General features: G+C 38.9%; 1 protein-coding gene across 5 annotated transcripts in view; it reads right to left on the reverse strand.

Annotated features, from left to right (window-relative positions):
• Positions 1-6,607: 6,607 nt before the first annotated feature.
• Eya4 (EYA transcriptional coactivator and phosphatase 4) overlaps positions 6,608-19,791 on the reverse strand; it is a 280,436-nt gene continuing 267,252 nt past the window's right edge. For 2 of the 5 annotated variants that reach the window (XM_045159204.1, XM_045159201.1), the window contains 4 exons: positions 17,560-17,674; positions 14,312-14,433; positions 12,339-12,439; positions 6,608-7,665 (listed from right to left, as the gene is read on the reverse strand). In XM_045159204.1, coding sequence (XP_045015139.1) covers positions 7,585-7,665; positions 12,339-12,439; positions 14,312-14,433; positions 17,560-17,674 — 419 coding nt within the window. In that variant the 3' untranslated portion in view covers positions 6,608-7,584. Of the gene's footprint in view, positions 7,666-12,199; positions 12,301-12,338; positions 12,440-14,311; positions 14,434-17,559; positions 17,675-19,791 lie in introns of all 5 variants that reach the window. The other 3 variants (XM_045159203.1, XM_045159202.1, XM_045159205.1) reach the window with 2 other exon arrangements.

A 19,791-nucleotide genomic window follows, 5' to 3' on the forward strand; every position in this document is an offset into this window, starting at 1 on the left:
AACTCAGGGAGTTCCTAAGGGGAATCTGGTTCTGCTGACTCTAGATCCCAGAATTCTCTGTCATTGCTAAGCCTCATCACAGTGCTCTCTGGGGGCCTGCTACAGACCCTTGGAAGTGGGGAAAGGGAGAAAGAGGACTCTTTTGACCAACTCAAGAGAAGACTAAGTGAGGCTGTTGCATTGGCACTCCCAGACATCACTATCCTTGTGTCCTGTACATACATGTAAAGGGGGGGAACTGGATTAGAGTCCTAACCCACCAGCTATGTCTATGGGATAGACCAGTGGCATACCTGTCCAAAAGACTGGACTCTGTGTTCTCTGAATGCCCCCCTTGCCTCTGGGCAGTGGTGGCCATGGTAGTACTACTGAAAGAAGAAGACAAGTTAACTTTGGGACAGAGCATCCCTGTCAAAGTACCACGTCAGGTCACCTCTTTGCTAACTGAGACATCCAGCAGCTGAATGACTGGAGAACAAGTGGCTCACTATCAGGACATGTTAGGAGAAACCCTCTGAGTATGGGTGGAAGCCACTAGAGTACTAAACCCAGCCACATACCTACCAAAAGAGGAGGGAGGGGCCCCTCCACACTTGCAAAGATGTCTGGGGGAGAGTGTCTCCTCCCAACCCAACTTAAAGGATGAGCCGCTCCCCAGCTCAGAGATATGGAACTCCTTACTGATGGGAGCTGAAGTCTACAACAAGGGGTGTGCCACGCCACATATGCTGTGACCACTCAAGACCAGGTCGTAGAAGAGGGTCGACTGTCCAGTCGCTGGTCTGCCCAAAAGGCTGAGCTCCATGCACTGAAGAGAGAACTCTCCCTCGTGGAGGGAAAGTGAAAGTGAGCCACCATTTACACTGATGCCCGGTATGCGTTCACCATCCTGCACTCTCATGGAGCAAGACCTCAGGAAAGGGGACTGTTCACCTCAGGGGGTAAAGAAATGAAAAGCAGTGACCAAATCCTCCAACTCTTAGGAGATGTCTGGGCCCTTCAGACCAGAGCTACGGTGCATTGCCAAGCTCACACAAGGAATCAAGACCAGGTAAGTCAGGGAAACCAGTTGGTGGACCTGACAGCAAAACAAGCAGCCCCCCATGAAGACACAGCCCTATGGTCCCTTCCTACTACCTCTCAGAAGGTTTGTTTTACACTCCCAGTTCTCCCAGAGTGGCCCATATACAATACAGAAGAAAGAAGAGACAGAAGACCGAGGGGCAACCATGAATCCAGTGGGCTGACTAGTCTAATCACCTCAGATTGGAAGATGATAGTCCCAAGGGGGTCTGCACCAAGCATGGTCTGTCAGGCCCAGAAAGTGACTCACCTGGGAAAGACGGCCTTTCAAGACTTGTTGCGGAGATACCTGGTGGCCATGAGATTGACAGTGTTAGCCCAGCAGGCCAACAGAACCTGCCTGTGATGTGCACAAAATAACCCCAAACAGGGGCCCCCAGACACCTTGATGCCACAAAACGGGGATGCTATCTGTTTGAACAACTAGAAGTGGACATCCAGCCTGGTAAAGTGTATCGGTACTCTCTAGCTATAGTCTGTGCCTTTTCCAGCTGGGTAGAGGCCTTCCCCACCCACATAGGAAAAACCCAAGAGATGTCCTGTATTCTGGCCAGAGAAATCATTCCACACTTTGGGATGCCAGTGAGTGTCGGGTCAGACAATGGCCCAGCTTTTGTCGGTAGGGTTGCTCAGCATGTGTCCAAAGTGGTAGGCAGAACTTTGAATCTCCACACGTGGTATCACCCTTCATCCTTGGGCTGAGTCAAAAGAATGAACAGAATCTTAAAGACTGCAGTGGCAAAGCACTGTATGGAAACAGGCTTTCCTTGGCCACCAGCGCCACTGCAAAAGGCCTCTGACAAGTACAGCATTGTCACCTCTGTAGCCAGAATCAACAGGACCTCACCATTATCCATAGTCACCTCAAGAACTTAATAGACTTGCTGGCAGTGGTGGTGCAGCAGAAACAGAGAGGACTGGAGATGATGACTGCAGGGAAATGGGGAATGTGTGTGCTCCTGGGTGAAGGCTGTAGCTTGTATGCCAATCAATCGGGGTTAGTAAGAGCAAATGCTAGGCAATCGTCAGAACGAATTAAGGCTCAGAGCAGAAAGGAAGGTACGCAACGGGAAAGTGGGTGATGTGGGGATCTTGGCTTGAATCCCTAGCAGGACCTCTAATCATGATCTTATTGGACTTTCTGTTTGGGCCCTACATTCTCAATATTCTATTTGGGTTTGTTAAGAATTGGATAGAAGCCGGGCGTGGTGGTGCACGCCTTTAATCCCAGCACTTGGGAGGTAGAGGTAGGAAGATCGCTGTGAGTTCAAGGCCACCCTGAGACTACATAGTGAATTCCAGGTCAGCTTTAACTTGAGCAAGACCCTACCTTGAAAAACAAAAACAAACAAACAAACAAACAAACAAGTAAAACTGCAGGTGTTACTCCTGGACATAAGGTATTATGTAGGTGAAGAGGAGGGAATGTGTTGGAACAAAGTTGTTGGGAAAGAAGGTCTGAGGCTGCTATGGCAACCCTCTTCTGCTCAAGAACACGAGGCCAGCCAGTCTTACTTGCCAAAGATAAGAACTGCACATACTCATTTTTGGAATTTATTCCTTGTACACCATTTCTCCATTTCCTTGTGTGAACTGCAGCCATTAACCATCACGGATCTGCTTCTGCATCGCCCACTTTCTTGCTTGGCTCCACTTATTGCTGAAACTTTAAATTGGGAGGAATTACAGTGCTGGGGGCTAGAGACTTTCAGGAGCTCTCCTGACTTCAGACTATGAGTGAGTAAATCTCTGCTTTTCTACCCAATTTGGTGTTAGGTTGATTTCTAGAGAGGCCTTTCCACAGCAGCATGACATCTGATAATTGCTTCTTTGAAATATAAAAAGGCATGCACAGATACTGGCCCTTACCTTTTGCTAACCATTTGTTGTTGTTCTTTCAAGGATTTGGAATCTGGCACCACGGAGCTTGAAGAGTGCTGTGTCTTTCACATGACTTTGTTTGCAGCTTTAAATAAATGAACTATTTTAAGGTGGAAATGAGAAGTAATACCTGGCTGTGATGGCACTCACTTGTAATCTCAGGCTGAAGGAGAAGGATTGAGAAGGATTACAAATCTGAGGCCAGCTTAGTCCTAGACAAAGGGCCAGCCTGGGCTAGAGAGTGTGATCTTGTCTAAGACTATGACAACCACCACAACCAAACAACAAAGATGGGGGGAAGAGAAGGAGGGAAAGATTGGGAGAGTGAAGGATTCATTGAGTTATTAGAAGCACGAAGGCCTGAGAGGACCTGAATTTGATCGCCAAAACCCACATAAAAAACTGGGTATGGCCACATATGTTTTTAATTCCAGATCTGTGTGGGTTGGAGACAGGAGAACCCTTGGAGCTCACAGGTCAGCTTTTGTGAGTGAAAAACTGTCAGCTCCAGGTTTTGTGAGAGATTCCTCCTCAAGGAAACAACCCAGAAGGATGTATATGGGGTGTGCACATCTGCACACACATATACATACATCACACACACACACACACACACACACTATAGCACTCATCATCCACCCTCACATATACACACAGCAAAAAGAAGCTTGTTTTCATCTAGCAGATTGGTCTTGGGTCATGTGTACTCTCTGCCCAGGTTCACCTTTGCTTTTGTCCATCCTGCTACAAAAATATTTCTCTATCATCTTGAAAGATAGTAACCATGAGCCTTAGGTTAAGCTCTGTTCCTCTAAAGGGGACTAACTTTATATGTTCCAATAGGTGTGACTTCCCTGTTCATGAATTATGGGCTGCATTTTGAATTCTACTTGAGTGAATGAAGGTACTTACATGGAAAGAGCTATGCAGCCAATTTAGTAAACAAGCCACTTTCACAGGCTCACCAGTGACCTTTTACTGTGTTATATTTCAGTATGCCTTACTATACACTTTGCAGCTTATCTGCACAAAGAAAACTCTATACTCAGAAACCTAAACTAAATTTCATAAGATTTAGACTCAAGCAAAAATACATATAGTAGAAACTCTACAAAATAGAAAAATAAAGAAAACGAAAAGATTTGCAAAGGTATTTATTGAGAAATAGCAAAGATGTACATATTTTTACAAGCTTTTAATATTAATTTACATTTCTTTAAATTATGTAGGCCCCAATAATCTATACTTTACTAATACATAACAGAAACCCTTGACTTTGACTGTGAGATCTCTATAATGCCACCGTAGCTGGGAGTCAAAATGCAATTTTGGCTCATGATGCTTAGGTTTATGTTTGAAAGAAATACTAAATGCCATATTTACTGAGAATGTAGGCTTGTTATAAACAAACAGGCTTTCCAAAAAAATAACTTCATAGTGGAGTATGCTGTTGATACTGCTTTGAATTTTAGCTCACCAGAGACAGTTATTACCTGTTTTGTTGTACACAGACCATATTATCTAAGATGCTATTTTATCTCTGAAGTTGTATACATTTTTTCCCCTGGATATAGTGTCTTAGTTGTATGTTATGAAACTGTAGCTAGGCTACCTATTTTGTTACTGAAATTTTATTGTCTTAATATTTTTAAGGTGCAACCCAAGTGTTTATTTTTCCTAGTAACCTACCATATATATAAAATAGCTGAGAACCCATGGTAGTTACAGAACATTTTTCCAAACTCACATATGATAAGGCACAAAATTCTATATGAGAAAACATGGGGAGTGCTAAAGGGTGGGTTGTTTTGTCTGTTGACTGGCTCTTTTTGTTTCATTCGTGAGTGTATGTGTGTGTGTGTGTTCAGAAAAGAAGTGGATGTTCTTTTGCCCCTAATGTGGTCAGGGAGGAGTTCTAGCTGGAGCATCCTCAAAGTCCCCTGTGCTTGTTAGCCAGTACCACCGCAGCCAGCTGCTCCCCATCAACCTGACACCTGACATGTAGATTTCATGCTGGCATCATCCCTGGAACCACACACTCAAAAAAAAAAAAAAAAAACCCCAAAACAAACAAACAAACAAAAACAGTGTGGGAGGGAGCACTGGAGGCATACCAGCCAGACCTTCCCTGCCTTTGAATAGGTATTCTGCCTGTATGATTTGATAATCTTTGATATAATGCCATGACTCTATCAATCAAAGACAGTATATACCAAAATAATTTTGTTTTATTCACAGTAATAAATATTTATAAGGTTTTAATGCACAAAACGAGTATTGGTAACTCTTTAACTTTTAAAATTATTTTCAAGCTATGGTCAATAAAAGTATAAAATTTATTGTTATTATAATTATTATTATTAAAGTACTCCAACCGTAATTTGCATGCTATAGTACTGGGACAGAGGCAGCCAAGAGCTACAACATTTAAAGAACAAGGTTTATATAAGAAATTGTAATCTTATGCAAAATTAAGATCTCATTATCTTTCTGCACCCTGTAAACATGTGCTTAGCATTCACTAACACACACACACACACACACACACACACACACACACACACACACAGGTTAATGACCTGCAGAAAAGCATTGCCCATATCTAAGCCATGGAATTTTCAGGTGACGAACTATCATGGCCCAGCCTCTTGGTGAGGGAATTGACTAAAGCTAACTCCAGAATACTCTGTGTCATTTAATACACAGAGCTTCAGGTGCAGACACCAGTAGGTTTTAGGTTTTGAAGTACTAAATTTACACAAGGGAAACCATGCCACTTGAAAATGACAGGAGAACCTGTATCGTGTTCCCAACATGGGCTACACACCAAGAAAATGCAATGACGTTCACGTACTGTGGTGATAGGCTCTCCCTACAACGGATGCTGTCATTGTTCAGCAACAAGGCAGAAGGAGACCAGCTTATGCAAACTTTCACGGGGAGACCCTGAATTGCTGTGTTATATGGGGACCTAGTACTGTTTTACTATTGTGATTTGGTAATATCGTCAAGATCTGGCTCACTTGCTAATCTAATTTATGGTGATGTGCCAGGTTAAAATTTCACATACACTCTTTCTTTTCTTACTTCATTAATTAATTTTCTTCCTTCCATTAATAATGGCATTAAAGATGATTTTACTTTTACAGTGACATTGGGGATACATACACGTAGCTATATATTTTTAAACCATGTTCACTTGATATGAATTTTAAGCTAGGTCCATAGCATATTCCAGAAATGACTTAGGAGGTAATAGCTAATGACTTTGCATGATAATGTCTCCCTCTAAACAACTTATAAATATCAAAAAATCTTAAACTGATGACTTTGCAGGTTGTCCTCAATATGGCTGTAGTTTACTTCAGGAAAATTGTAGAAAGGATATCTGAGATTTCAGCATACATTTTCCATTCTAAATACAGGTCTCACAGTCTTCTAAACCATCTTCTTATGACTGGATGAATATATATATATATATATATATATATATATATATATGTATATATATATAGATATATATTCATATATATCCATATATATATGAATGTATGTATGTATGTGTATATATATATATATATATATATATATATATATACATACACACATACATATGTATATGTATATATATATATTTGCCTCATACAGTTATTGGAATTATTAAGACCCTAAATAACCACCACAAACTTCTGTTTCTTAGTGTGACAAAATGCTCAGGTTTTTGGTGATACAATATTAAACTTTGATAGCTTGGATTTTAAATTTGGTCATGTTAATAAATGTCATATAGGGTTTTTATTTGGTTGGTTGGTTTTCATCATCTACAGAGATTTTAACAAAAGTTACCTTGTAACACACAAACGTTGTCTTGTCTTTAAGGCACAACACATCAGTATGAACATTCTGCTTGCCAAACTTAAAAAAAGAGACAGTATTATATTCTCATTTTCCCCTCCCTTATCCCTCCCCAGTGAATGAAAGAAAAATTGCATCCACTTTCAAAATCAGCTGCTAACAAAGTCACAGTTAATTATCTCCATCAATAATTTACATAAATTACAGGTATAGATAGGACTGTCCTTAAACAGGTGAGTGCATTCCAATTCAGATTTTCTGGGCTAGACAGGCTAAAGTCAGATTTGAACCTTAGGACCAAGAAGAGCTCCCACTTTGAGGAATGTTGTCGACTACCTTGTGAAGACGTAGCACAGGGTTTGTGGCTTGGGAGGGGTAGAGTTCTTTGCTAAAGCTGTTAATTCCAGTTAGGATTCATTCGGTGTGTATCAGCAAACTCCACAGATTGGTTTCTTTCTTTCTTTCTTTTTGTGTTTTTTACAAAAATTTTAACAATTAAAGTATTGAAAAGATGATAAGACCATAGAGCTTCTTTCTGTAGCCATAGAGTCTAATTTCATTCTGCAATCTGCATTCTTCATTCTGGAATTTTAATTCCAAATATGATTTCATCCTTTAAGACAATTTGTATGTGTAGAAGAAGCCAGAGGCATTAAATCACACATAAAAACTTCAGTGTACTTGAAATATATATATATATATGTATGTATGTATATATATATATACATATATATATAAACAAATGGATCCCCAGCTAGAGAGCAGTTACAAATACTCTAATTCCAGTGCTTGATGTAGAGCCAAGAGGTCCGAGTGACTTGATATCCTCCAAAAGGGCATGTTGTGCTGCGTAGTTAAGGAGAGAAGGGAGGGGAAAGGGACAGGGATAAAGAATGGAGAAAGATCAAAACCAGCATTTCAATGAAACAGTGGCTCACACAAGGATGTCTTGTTCACCCACTTCCAAGGGAAGGAGCTTCATGGAAGGATGTTTGTAGTTGGGAGATTTGGCAGTACTAATGTGACATTTTCAAACTATTAGAGAAATAGATCTGAACTGGATTTTAATGTTAATAAAAATATTGAATTTTGTAGACAGGTTAGTCATTATTCTGCACAATAGCATTGCCATCATCGACATCTGGGAGAGTAAAGCCCATGAACTTCCTGTGGCTGATGGAAAGCATGTTCCAATGAGTGCATCGTTCAAGGTCCATCTCTCAATTAAACAGGCAGTAACATTAGACTATGAACGTTCTAAACCCAACACCTCTGACTATTTGAGAGTCAATGAGAATGAATTTTTTCCTATGTAAGACATAACTTGGAGCCTGACAATACAAGGCAAGAGGAATTGTGGGAATTGATAATATTATTAAGGAGTTTAGGTGACTAGTAACAAGCCAACAGTTGACTTGGTTTACTTCACTGGCATAGAATTGACAGACAGGACTCAATCATGCTGTTTCAGTGAGGAGATATCATTCTTATCACTCCCAAAGTGATAAAAATATGGAACAAAAATAATCTTAAATATTATGATGGTTGTGGTTCTCTAGAAAAACACCAATATCCAGTATAGATGTAGCATTAGAAGTTCATAGAATGGACTGGTTAAGAAAAAAAAATATAGATACTGCATTGGAAAAATAACTTTAAAAAAGAAGACCACACCATAGCAAATTATAAAAAACAGTTTTTTCTTTGGACTGAAGGAAGATATCTTCTAGACTACATATGCATGAAATATAGTCATGTCTGCAATGGAAATATACATATATATATGCATTAAAAATTTTTGGAGGCAGAGCTTCATCCTAATCATCACTATTGCCATATAATTCTTCACTGTTCTTAGAATGGCAGCCGCCAGCAACATGTGGCTATGAGCAGTTGGAATGTGTTTACTGCAGCTTAAAATCCATACTGAATTTCAAAAAGAAAACCAAAACGAAACAGAAAACCAAAGAATATAAACATTACATTGCTATATTTTAATCTGATGAGGTGTTCAGACCTGCTATTTGGGATATATCGGGCCAATTAATGTGCCTTATTAAAACTAATTCTCCACATCTCTTTTTACTTTTATAGACAGCTTCTAGAAAATTTAAAAATCATCTATACATCTCACCTTATAGGTTTCCATAGGGGAGGGCAGTGACACATTCCTATTCCTAAAATCTGATCTTTTTATATAGATTTCTTTGATATGAGTTTTAGTTCAAATTAGAGCATAGGGGTTCCAATAGTGTACCTTTTCTTTCATTCAGCTCAGATCTATTGGAAATACACACAAAGGCTCCATATTTCTGCACATGCGATTATTGCTATGTCCCAAGAAGAGCATGCATCCTGGGTACAAGGGAAACCAACCACCTGATTGCAAAGAGACCAATAAGCTTTCACCATCACCAAAGCTGCCCCTACATCGACAACCATTTGACGGTAGCATCCGTCCCAAGCTTTATCCATTTGGAGTCAAGCCTCTTCCCTGGAAGTGTTGAGGGTAAAGCCAAATGCCTAAGGATAGTCTGGCATTCCTGATGTGGATAGCTAGAAGGGACTGGAATGATTTAAATATTTTTGGAGTATGTGTAGCATCTGTGGGATGTACATGTGGTGTATGAAGTGTGTGTGTGTGTGTGTGTGTGTGTGTGTGTGTGTGTGTGTGCTATGCAGATGTGCGTGCTCCACACACATGCATGTGAAAGCTGGCTGAAGGCATCAGGTGTTCTCTTCTGCCTTATTTCCCGGAGATATCATCTCTTACTTAATCTGGAGCTTCCCCGTTTTTCAGTTAGACTGGCTGTCCAGGGATCTTCTTGTGTCCGCCCCACCATAGCACTGGGGCTACAGGCATGTTGAGGTCATGCCTAGGTTGTTGTCATTATTATTATTATTATTATTTTTTCTATTATTTTACAGACATACTTAGTATCGATATATCATGTGCTGGTATCATCTTTTCCCTCATCCCTGACCCCGTTCCACTGGGGACTCTCCTCAGTGGAGTTGCAGGTATTTCCCATGGGGTTGTGGGTTTTATGTTGGAGCAGAAGTCAGTTTTCTTATTTGCATTCTAGTGTTTGAACTCAGGTCTTAAAACGTATGCAGCAAGTGTTCTTGCCTGCTGAACCTATATCCCAGCCTCAATTTGTGTGTGTGTGTGTGTGTGTGTGTGTGTGTGTGTGTGTGTTTGTGTGTGCGTGTGAGTTTGTGTGATGCACATTTATGTACTCCTGCAGCCCCTCATTTGCTTGCCTATGCCAGGGTGCTACTTAATCCAGAGTATCTTTCTTGAATATTTTTATTGACTTATGAGAAAGGGAGAGGGAGAAGGAGAAAGAGGAAGGGGAGAAAGAGAGAGTGTGAATATGGGTACTTCCTGATCCTGGAGCTTGTTTTCTGCATGAGCTCCTGCAATTCTGGGGTCTTTTCTCCACACAAAACTGAGGTTACAGATGTGTGTGTTCATGCCCAGCTGTTTACATGTGTTTTGGGGATCCAATTTGAGCTGTCTCTCAGGCTTCCCCCGGGCCTCGTGCTTGCACATGAAGCGCTTTGAGACATCTCTCCAGCCACTATCTGAACATTTTAATTTTCCAAGACATGTACTATAGTGGTTTTGGAAAGTGAATTTTATGGGGCCTGACCAAGAGAATTTCATGTAGACTGCAAGGCATAAATACTTGCCAGAGTGTCTACGTCATTGACTGTCATTTGTTGTGTATGATTATTATGTCAACCAGGAAAATTGCAACAGCATGGACCCCAACACTGACAAACTCCAGGAGGCTGCAGTTGTGTGTGATCGGAAACACATCAAGCAGCAGTCAGTGGTGCTGGTTGGGCTGCTCATGGCCGCAGCACTGACCTACGGAATGTCCTTGGGGCCAGCGTGCTGTTGCCCATCAATGGTGCTGCTAATAACACCCAGCGAGCTCCGAGTTACCAGCTCTCTTAATGGGATGGAAAAGAGGAAGGAATGTAAAGGTTGGCTGCCAAGGATGCAACCAAACCTTTTAACCTAGAATCCCTTTCATTTTCTCCTAATTGACTACACACAGACATCATTTCTTTCTCTTGTAGCCAGAAGCTTTTCTGTGCAGCTGCTCATGTTGATTCTTTTAGGAGACAGAAATTGGGCACAAACTCTAGCACATCCAAGGCTTTAGTGAAGGCTTTTTTAGATGGTGGTTTAAATTGCCTGTGTATAACAAGGATGGCATTTTTTTCCCTTTGTAAAGCAATATAAGCTAATATGTCTATTGGATAAACTACCCATTTTACTTTGTTTCATAAATCCTCTTTTATCTGGTTAGATAATCGTTCAGTGAAGAAAGAGCTCAATGCTGTTTTTTGACTGGTCATCTGGTGTCAAGAACACTTGACATCATTTCTCTTATCATGTAGAACCAGCTAATTCATGTTTTTAAATTACCTTGGTTTTGTCTTCAGATATATGGGCCAGATTAAAGGCTCATCTCAATACCTAGAGTCTATGCGATCTTCTGAATATGTACAACGTCAGCTGTTTGACATCAGACAAGTATCAGTGACTCACCAAAATAGATAAGAATCTTTGGGAAGATGTGAGGAACATTGCCTCTATGTCTCTAACACAAGGTAGCACAAAGGGCCTGACTAATTCATCTTGTTCCAAAAGTGTGTGTTAAGTTTATTTTCAGCGATCCAATCTCCCTTCAGCATTTATCAACAAGGAACATACCTACCTCCAGGTGCTCACAAGGACCATGTGACAGACATTTGGACTAATGAGCCACTTACATGACTTTTTTCTATGAGCTCTTATATTTTTATTTTTTTGGTTTTTCAAGGCAGGGTCTCACTCTAGTCCAGGCTGACCTGGAATTAACTATGTGGTCTCAGGGTGGCCTCAAACTTATGGTGATCCTCCTGCCTCTGCCTCCCGAGGGCTGGGATTAAAGGCGAACGCCACCATGCCTGGCTGCTCCTTACAGTTTCTTGGCATGTTTTCTGAACATAACAGTAGGGTTTTTTTTTTTTTTTTTTTTTTTTTGCTATATTTGTTATACACCACTCATTCTGTATCTGTGGGCACTGTGTGTTATCCACACATACATATATGTGGATTATATGTATACAATATGCAACAATATATTTACTTTATACACATATAGATAGACTTAACTAAATTTCCTATCAAATTCCAGGCATAAGATGCTAGACTCCAAATGGTTGATTTGCATGTCAGTATCGACTCTCTCATGCTGTCATTGCTTGGCACATATACATGTCAATCACTTGTCAAGCTGCCGGTGGGCCAGACTACAGAAATGCAAACAAAAAGGCTTGCATTAGAAGTATCACACCAACATGGTTTGAGACAGGTTACCTTTTTTGCTGCCTGTTCTTCTTCTACACCATCCCCAATTACAACATATACTACTTTTCTGCCAAACCTTTGCATTATTCGTTCAAAGCAACTTTCTTTTCCTGGAAGATAAATGAGATACAGTTCAGAGTGAAGTTACCTGGTTAGCGGCATGCTCCTCATCCCGGCCATCTCCAATCACAACATAAGTTATGTTAGTGCCAAATCTGGACACTATACGCTCAAAACAGCTTTCCTTGCCTGAAAAACAACGCATTGCTTATTCTTTTGGCCATTACGTTCATTCACCTAGAGAGCCATAAAGCCTCTTGACCATCACTTGAAAGAACTGATGATCTCAGGGTTTCCAAATTGGCATTCACATATAAATGATACAACTATTTACTTGGGACAGATTATTAAACAACTATGTTTTATATTTTAAGAAAGATAGTTGGTTGATCATTTGACTTAGAGAAAATGTTGATATGTTTTTACTCCACTAAAATAGTCTTGGAATAAATTGACAGGCAAATACAAGTTTTAAAATTATTTGTTTAATCCTATATAATATTTTATCCAATTTAGCATAAGTAGTATGCAAACATCAGTTGAGCATATTATTGAGAATAATTAAAGTTTTATATCTAAAGAAAGAAGAATACTAAGTTATGGATTCATCTTGATAAATAGCTCTTTCTCCCTTTTTTATTTGTTTTACAAGTGTGTGAGACCTAAATACTCAGCTTAATTGTACTATGGCTGCTGTCCAATTTGGCCACACTAATGATAGCAAGAATAATCTCTGATTGCACTGTGAGAATACCACAGTGGAATTCTTACGTGTGCTTTGTTTTTATAAGACTTCCATTATTCTCTGGATTTCTTTCCAAGAATGTTCATGCAACCATGGCTACTTTTGCCTTTGTTCTTAATTTGATAGTTTTGAATTAAAAAAAAAAACTAGCTTCAAGGGAAAAACAAGAATAATTTTTTCCAGAATTAAATACAAGGAACCATTTGGCCAATAAAAATGGATTTCATCCTTTAACTAAATGAAATGTTTATTTTGATAAAAATTATTTGTGCTATCTGAAAGCAAAATCATATTCCTCATGTTATTCCTGATAGCATATATCCATGTATTTATATATACCAAGATATGGGAGTGGAATCTGGGCTCTGGTTTGTAGTGCTAATGACAATGTGTCATTTACTTTAAGAAAGTTTGGCTCCATTTAACTGTCCTCCCCAAACAGCTGCAAGTGGGGGCTCCTTTTTGCCAGAACCAATGTCAGCCCTCCACAGCCTAGGGCTAGCTATTTTTGGTGAGGGATTTTAGGATTTTGAACTTGTCTTGTCAATGTGCCAAAACTTATGTTTGCTGACCTTCAGGGCATATGACACCATCCATCTATTTTCTCAGGCATTTCCTTGACAGAAAGTGGGATACATGTGCTATTTTCTTTCTAACTCTTTCAATATGGCAGAATTTGAAGGTTTTTTTTTTTTTTTAAGTGATTAGCTTCTCCATAATGCACTGGAAGTCAAACATGGCTCCACAGACAGATGTTACCTACAAAGAAAGGCTGCCATTCTTAGATTTCCTGCTGCATATTTTTAGAAACATGGTTTCCAGCCACTTGTGGATTATGAGTATTCTACCTATTTTTTTTCTATTTTATAGAAAGTATTTCTTTCTGGTATTATTTTTGGGTACTAGTTGAATCCATCCAAAACTTCTCTGTGATACCAGGATAGTATTTTTACCTTAGATCTGTATTCTTGCATATGCAAGTATATTACCATTATACATGATTTAGACTTTTAAATACCATCATTAGAGAGAGTGTGTGTTATTTAGATAAGATGTGCTGATATACTGTGAGAAACAGAATGAGTTAGGATTACCTAAATCCTAAATTCAGAATTTCATGAGCTAGTAGTTCTTATAAAGTTTATACATGGACAATGATTGACAAGGGATTAGGGCTTTTAGAAGTTTATTAAAATTTGCTGGGTGTTCTAATAGCAAAATTAATATGTAGGGTGTAAAGTAAAGACACATTAATGACTCCCTTCCATACACAGTTGTGAACACATTCCATACAAAGTTTGAAGTAACTTCCTCACCTATTTTCGTTGCACTGTAAATGTTCTCAATGGGGAAAGCACCTCCTAAACTGTAGAGCAGAACCTTCGCGAGTGCTGGGATCAGCTGGGTGGTTGTGACCAGGACATTGACACAGTTACTCCTAACAAAGGCAGGAAATGTACACATTGGTTCTCTAACAGTAAATAAATACTAGCAGTGCAGCTTTAAAATAGCCCCATTGTCTCTAAAGTGCATAAGATTTAGATCCTTTTAGAATGTAACAGTCATTTCTAGCAACAGACAGACATGACTCCCCAGATGTGGAAACCATGACGATATTGTGATCTTAAGAGGTCTATGTAATATATTTTGTCAATGCAGGATGGTATTCAGAGTTAGATATATATTACAGAATGAAAAGATAGCAAAGTACTTTTTTTTTTAAATTAAGTGTAGAGATGTGGTTTTGAAATAAAATTTCACTGTTGAAATTGTACGATATTTATAGTTACATCATTTATCTTTAAAACTATAACTAGGGTTGGAGATCTGGCTCAGTCATTCAGGTGCTTGTCTCACAAGTGTGAGGAGCTGAGTTCAGATCTTCAGCACCCACGTACTATAATAGCTGGCCATGGAGGAGCAAACCTGTAATGCCAGTGTTGGGGAAGGGAAGACAGTAAGTCCCTGAGCCTTTCTGGCTAGCTGGTCCAGCCCAATTAGTGAGCTTTGGGCTCAGTGAGAGGTCCTATCTCAAAGAGTAAGGTGGTGAGGAATTAAGCAAGACACCTGAGATCAACCTCTGGCTTCCTCATACATGTACACACGTGTCCACACAAAGGGGCATACACACACAGGCTTGCATACCACACAGATACACAAAATAAATAAGCAGAAAACAAATGATAATCATTTCATAATTACATACGTAACAGGAAATTTATAGAAAACACATAGGAAGAAAAAATGACAACTACCCATGGTTAATTAGCTATTCAGAGATAACTGCTTTCCCCATTTTGTGAATTTATTTTCAAATTCTCTGCTGGTATACAGGTTTTTACCCATTAGGAATTGCATATTACATGTATCATTTCTTATTTTATTTCATTCATTTGCTTATTTTTGTTATGAGTCTAGTTAGTAGCTGGTATCATATAACTTATCCTTATTTTACCTGACATATCTCAAAGTTATCAAGATATTTGGATTGCTTTTTATTTCTCATTACTTCACCTAATTTTATTTTTTTCTACACCTTAGGTAATGTAGAATACTCATAGAAGATCTGGGGTAAGAGAACAACTTAATTTTGCTAAGAGGTCTGATATATAATCCAAAGAATCATTTATTTTTCTGACATTGTAGGCATTTTGTAATAATTACCAAAACAGCAATAAAATTGGATAATTCAACACACTTCATAGTATCTAATGAACCATTCAATGTGTATTGACTTATTTTCCTTAACCGTTTATGCTTTTATTTCTTTCTTAAGGGCATATATGCTTGAGGTTGCTTTAAGGTAAATATAGTTTAATATGCAGCATATTTAACCTATATAATAATCTCTGATGTTTTCTTTTACTAGTTAGGAAACACCTTTCAGAAATAATAAAAGCTAAGATGGAGAGATGATTTAGAGGTTAAGGTGCTTGCAAGTAAAGGCAAAGGTCCAAGGTTTGATTGCCCAGTACCCACGTAAAGCCAGATGCATAAGGTGGCACATGTGTCTGATGTTTGCAGTGGCTGGAAGCACTGGCACATCCACCCTCTCCTTCTTTCCTTCCTCCCTCCCCCTCTCTCTACCTATTTCTCTCTCTTTCTCAGATAAATAAAATATTTTTTAAAAAGAAATAAAGAAAGCTGCTGTCATCTATCTTTGAGAAATGTTCACGACACTACGTGGTATATGTACTCCCTATCCGGGACTGGTGGGGTCCTCATGTCCCAGTATTCCTGACCATTGGTTTCCATGTTACCAGTCATAGAAATCATGATGTAGTGAGCCAGGTTTTCAACAACTTTCACTGACAGGCAACCATCCATATGGAGTCAGAATGATCCTGCAGAATCCCCACTCATTTTTACCCCAGTGTTCACCTTTACCAACACTGAGAAATATCAAATTTATTTTCAGACCAACATTACAAAGAATTGAAGTTCACAATTTCATTCTAGATATAACTCTTCTTGAGACTATACTCCTGGCTCCTCCAACTGTCTCTCATTCATAACATAATATACAGCTCATAATTGATAGCTGGTGGGTGGCATTAATTTTTGCTCTTTCCTTATTGCTTAGTTTTATTTTTGACTGAGATGAATTCCCTTGGCTACTGAGCTGGACCAAGAAGCTGACACAGCTCCCATTAGAATGTGGTGCGTAGAACAAACAGAATCCTCCGCGTGGCTCCCCCAGTCAACAATAGAAAGCTGAACTACAGCCCCACTATAGAGACTTTCTGTTAGGGAGTCCTTTGGGTCATGTCACCAGGTAAGAACCACTTGCTAGATTTGACAAACACTCTTTCCCTTTCATTCAGCAATGCTGGGTTTGCTCTTTACTCTGACAAACTATTTATGTGTCTCCAATCACTCTAAATAATACCCCTTTCTCTGCATATACATCACCTGTACATTTGCTATCCATTCTTTAAATTTATTAATCTGTCAGAAATAAAACCATGGAAAAGGAAAAAAATAGTAATCATACCCATCACCTATCACTTTTCAGGTCATTGCCTTTTTCTAAATTTGCATTTATGATACATAGTTGTTAAACAACTTATAAATTTAGTATCTACATAAATAAGGTAGAATTTCACTGCTTAGCTAAAAAAAACATTAAGCTTAGAATACTTCCATGGGATTTCTTGATTAATTTAAGTTATGGATATTATCTCTTATGGTCTGAAAGACATAAAGCACTCATCATTTTATTAACAGTACTGTTTTATTTTTGCCACTATCCTTTGGACTTTGTCACTCAGAATGCAGTCTCCTGTTCATTATAAGTCATATGACATTTCTGTAAGAATTCCAAGGGGTGATGATGAGAGATGAATGGAAATAGGTGATATGGTTATTCTCCAAGCAGGAGACCTGCTACACACACACACACACACACACACACACACACACACACACACACACACACATCACTGAACTCCATGAATTACTAAGTCCCTTTTGAAGTAGACTAAGAATTAAAACATTATATCTGTGTTGTCCTGTTAGACCTAAATGTTTCATGTAATAAAATAGAAAGGAATGTCCCACTTACCTAGTACTAATGATTGATAAAGACTTAAGTGCATTTGTTAGCCAGGAATCTGTCAGGCCTTCAATCTCTGCCCTTAACTGCAGCCATGCATCCCTCTTGGCAGGGCCAAGGAGTCCTGCAATGCCCAAAAGGAAGGCAGAGTCAGGAGTTAAGTACTGTCTTAAGAACATTGACTGGGACATCCCTTCTGTGTACAAGGGATAAGTTTTATTCCAGGTGGCACCATAAATAAAGAGATTCAGATTGTATCAGCATAGATCTGTCCTTTCAGGACTGGCTATCAACTTCCTCATTCAACAAATGCTGGGCAGTACTTTGGATTGGGTACTAGGCTAGGCACCTGTGATATAACAATGAAAAAGTATGCCCCATTTTTTGACCCTCACTAAGCCTAGAATCTAGAACAGTGGGTATCACCTGAAGGGTTTTGCCCATGACCCCCTCTAAGAGGCTGGCATATGGTAGGTCTGGGTGCTGCACCAGCTCAGGAACACAAACCTCAAATAGTCTTACCTACAAATGTTTCATCTCTTAAGTAATGATGACAGTATTACATGTACCTTTAGGGTGTTTTAAAAAGCTTTAAAATGCTAGTGCTCTTATAGACACCTTGTTTGTACACAAGAGATTAAGAACAATATTTAAAATCCCAAAGTGTATGAATCAGTTGTAAACAATGGTGGAAAGGAATTAGGTTTCCTAAGTTTTAATTTAAAGAGATGCAGCCTAGGGCTGAGGATGTAGCTCAGTGGTAAAGTGCACTTGCCTAGTATGCATGAAGCCCAGGTTCAATCCCTAGCATTGAAAGGAAAAAAGCAGCCCTTGATTTCATGATAATATAAGATGATATAAATATCCTCTCAAAAGGAAAATTTTTTGCTTTAGTTGTATTTCCGAGTACTGGGAGAATATATATCATATGCATGTGAATGATTTTTTTCAGTGTTATCTATACTATCTACAATATCATATTTGCCTTTGTTTCAATAAAGAGATGCTGACATGTGAGAGCAAATAATCTCTCACATGGTTGGCTAAACATTCCAAGATACAAGACTATAACTTGGCTATCTTGTTGATTTTAAAATACTTTTAATGGTACCCTATCAGAAAAAAAAATATTGACATTATAAATAATGTTTAAAGACTTCTCAATGGGATATTTATTTACAAGCAAAGAGACAGAAAGAGAGAGAGAGAGAGAGAGATACTGAGAGGGACAGAGGGAATAGGCACACTAAGGCTTCATGCCACTGCAAATGAACTCCAGATGCATGCATCACTTTGTGCATTTGGCTTTTCATGGGTACTGAGAATTACAACCTGAGTCATGAGACTTTGCAAGCAAGAACTTTTAACTGCTGAGCCATTTCTTTAGTCTAGGGATATTTATATATTAATTAAATATTATTTGCAAGGAGAGAGAGAGAGAGAGAGAGAGAGAGAGAGAGAGAGAGGGAGAGAGAGAGAGGCTGAATTCCTGCACCAAAGCCTCTTGCCAATATTTATTAATTTATTAATATTTTTATATTAATTAAATATTATTTGCAAGGAGAGAGAGAGACTGAATTCCTGCACCAAAGCCTCTAGCCATACAGATGTGCTACCTTGTGTATGTGGCTTCACATGGGTACTGGGGAATCGAACCCAGCTGCCAGGCTTTGCAAGCAAGTGCCTTAACTACTGAGCCATCTCTCCAGACCAGGGATTTTTTTTTACATAAAAATGTTATCTACAATCAGTAGAAAAATCTGTTTATGTGATTTTACAAAAGTGTGCTATAAATAAGCATTAGAGTAAATTAGGGAGCTTTCCCTTAGAACACAGGGTAAGCCAATGCCATGCAGAGCCCAACTTTCTATTTGGAAATGAAAGTCTTCCATATGTAAGCTCACTGCCATTTCTTATATCTGTTGCCTATGATTCTACATTTCTTTTGACATCATACACTTATTGAGTATCCATTGAGGGTTTGACATGCAGTTCAAGGCTGGAAACTACAAGGCTAACAGACACAACTCTATCGTCAGGTTGAATATGGACTGATGCAATGTAATTACTATAAATGAAAATTTTATTCTATCACCTTATATTTGTATATATATTTGAATGCACACGTATATTTAGATGCACGAGGTCTTTTGGAGCTACACTTGGTTTGAGCTTCTTAGCATTCTTCTTATTTAAAGAAAAAATAAACATCTTGAGGGAAGGATTGTATGTGACTTCATG

Source organism: Jaculus jaculus, chromosome 9 (genome assembly GCF_020740685.1).
Source record: "Jaculus jaculus isolate mJacJac1 chromosome 9, mJacJac1.mat.Y.cur, whole genome shotgun sequence".
Taxonomy (NCBI): Eukaryota; Metazoa; Chordata; class Mammalia; order Rodentia; family Dipodidae; genus Jaculus; species Jaculus jaculus.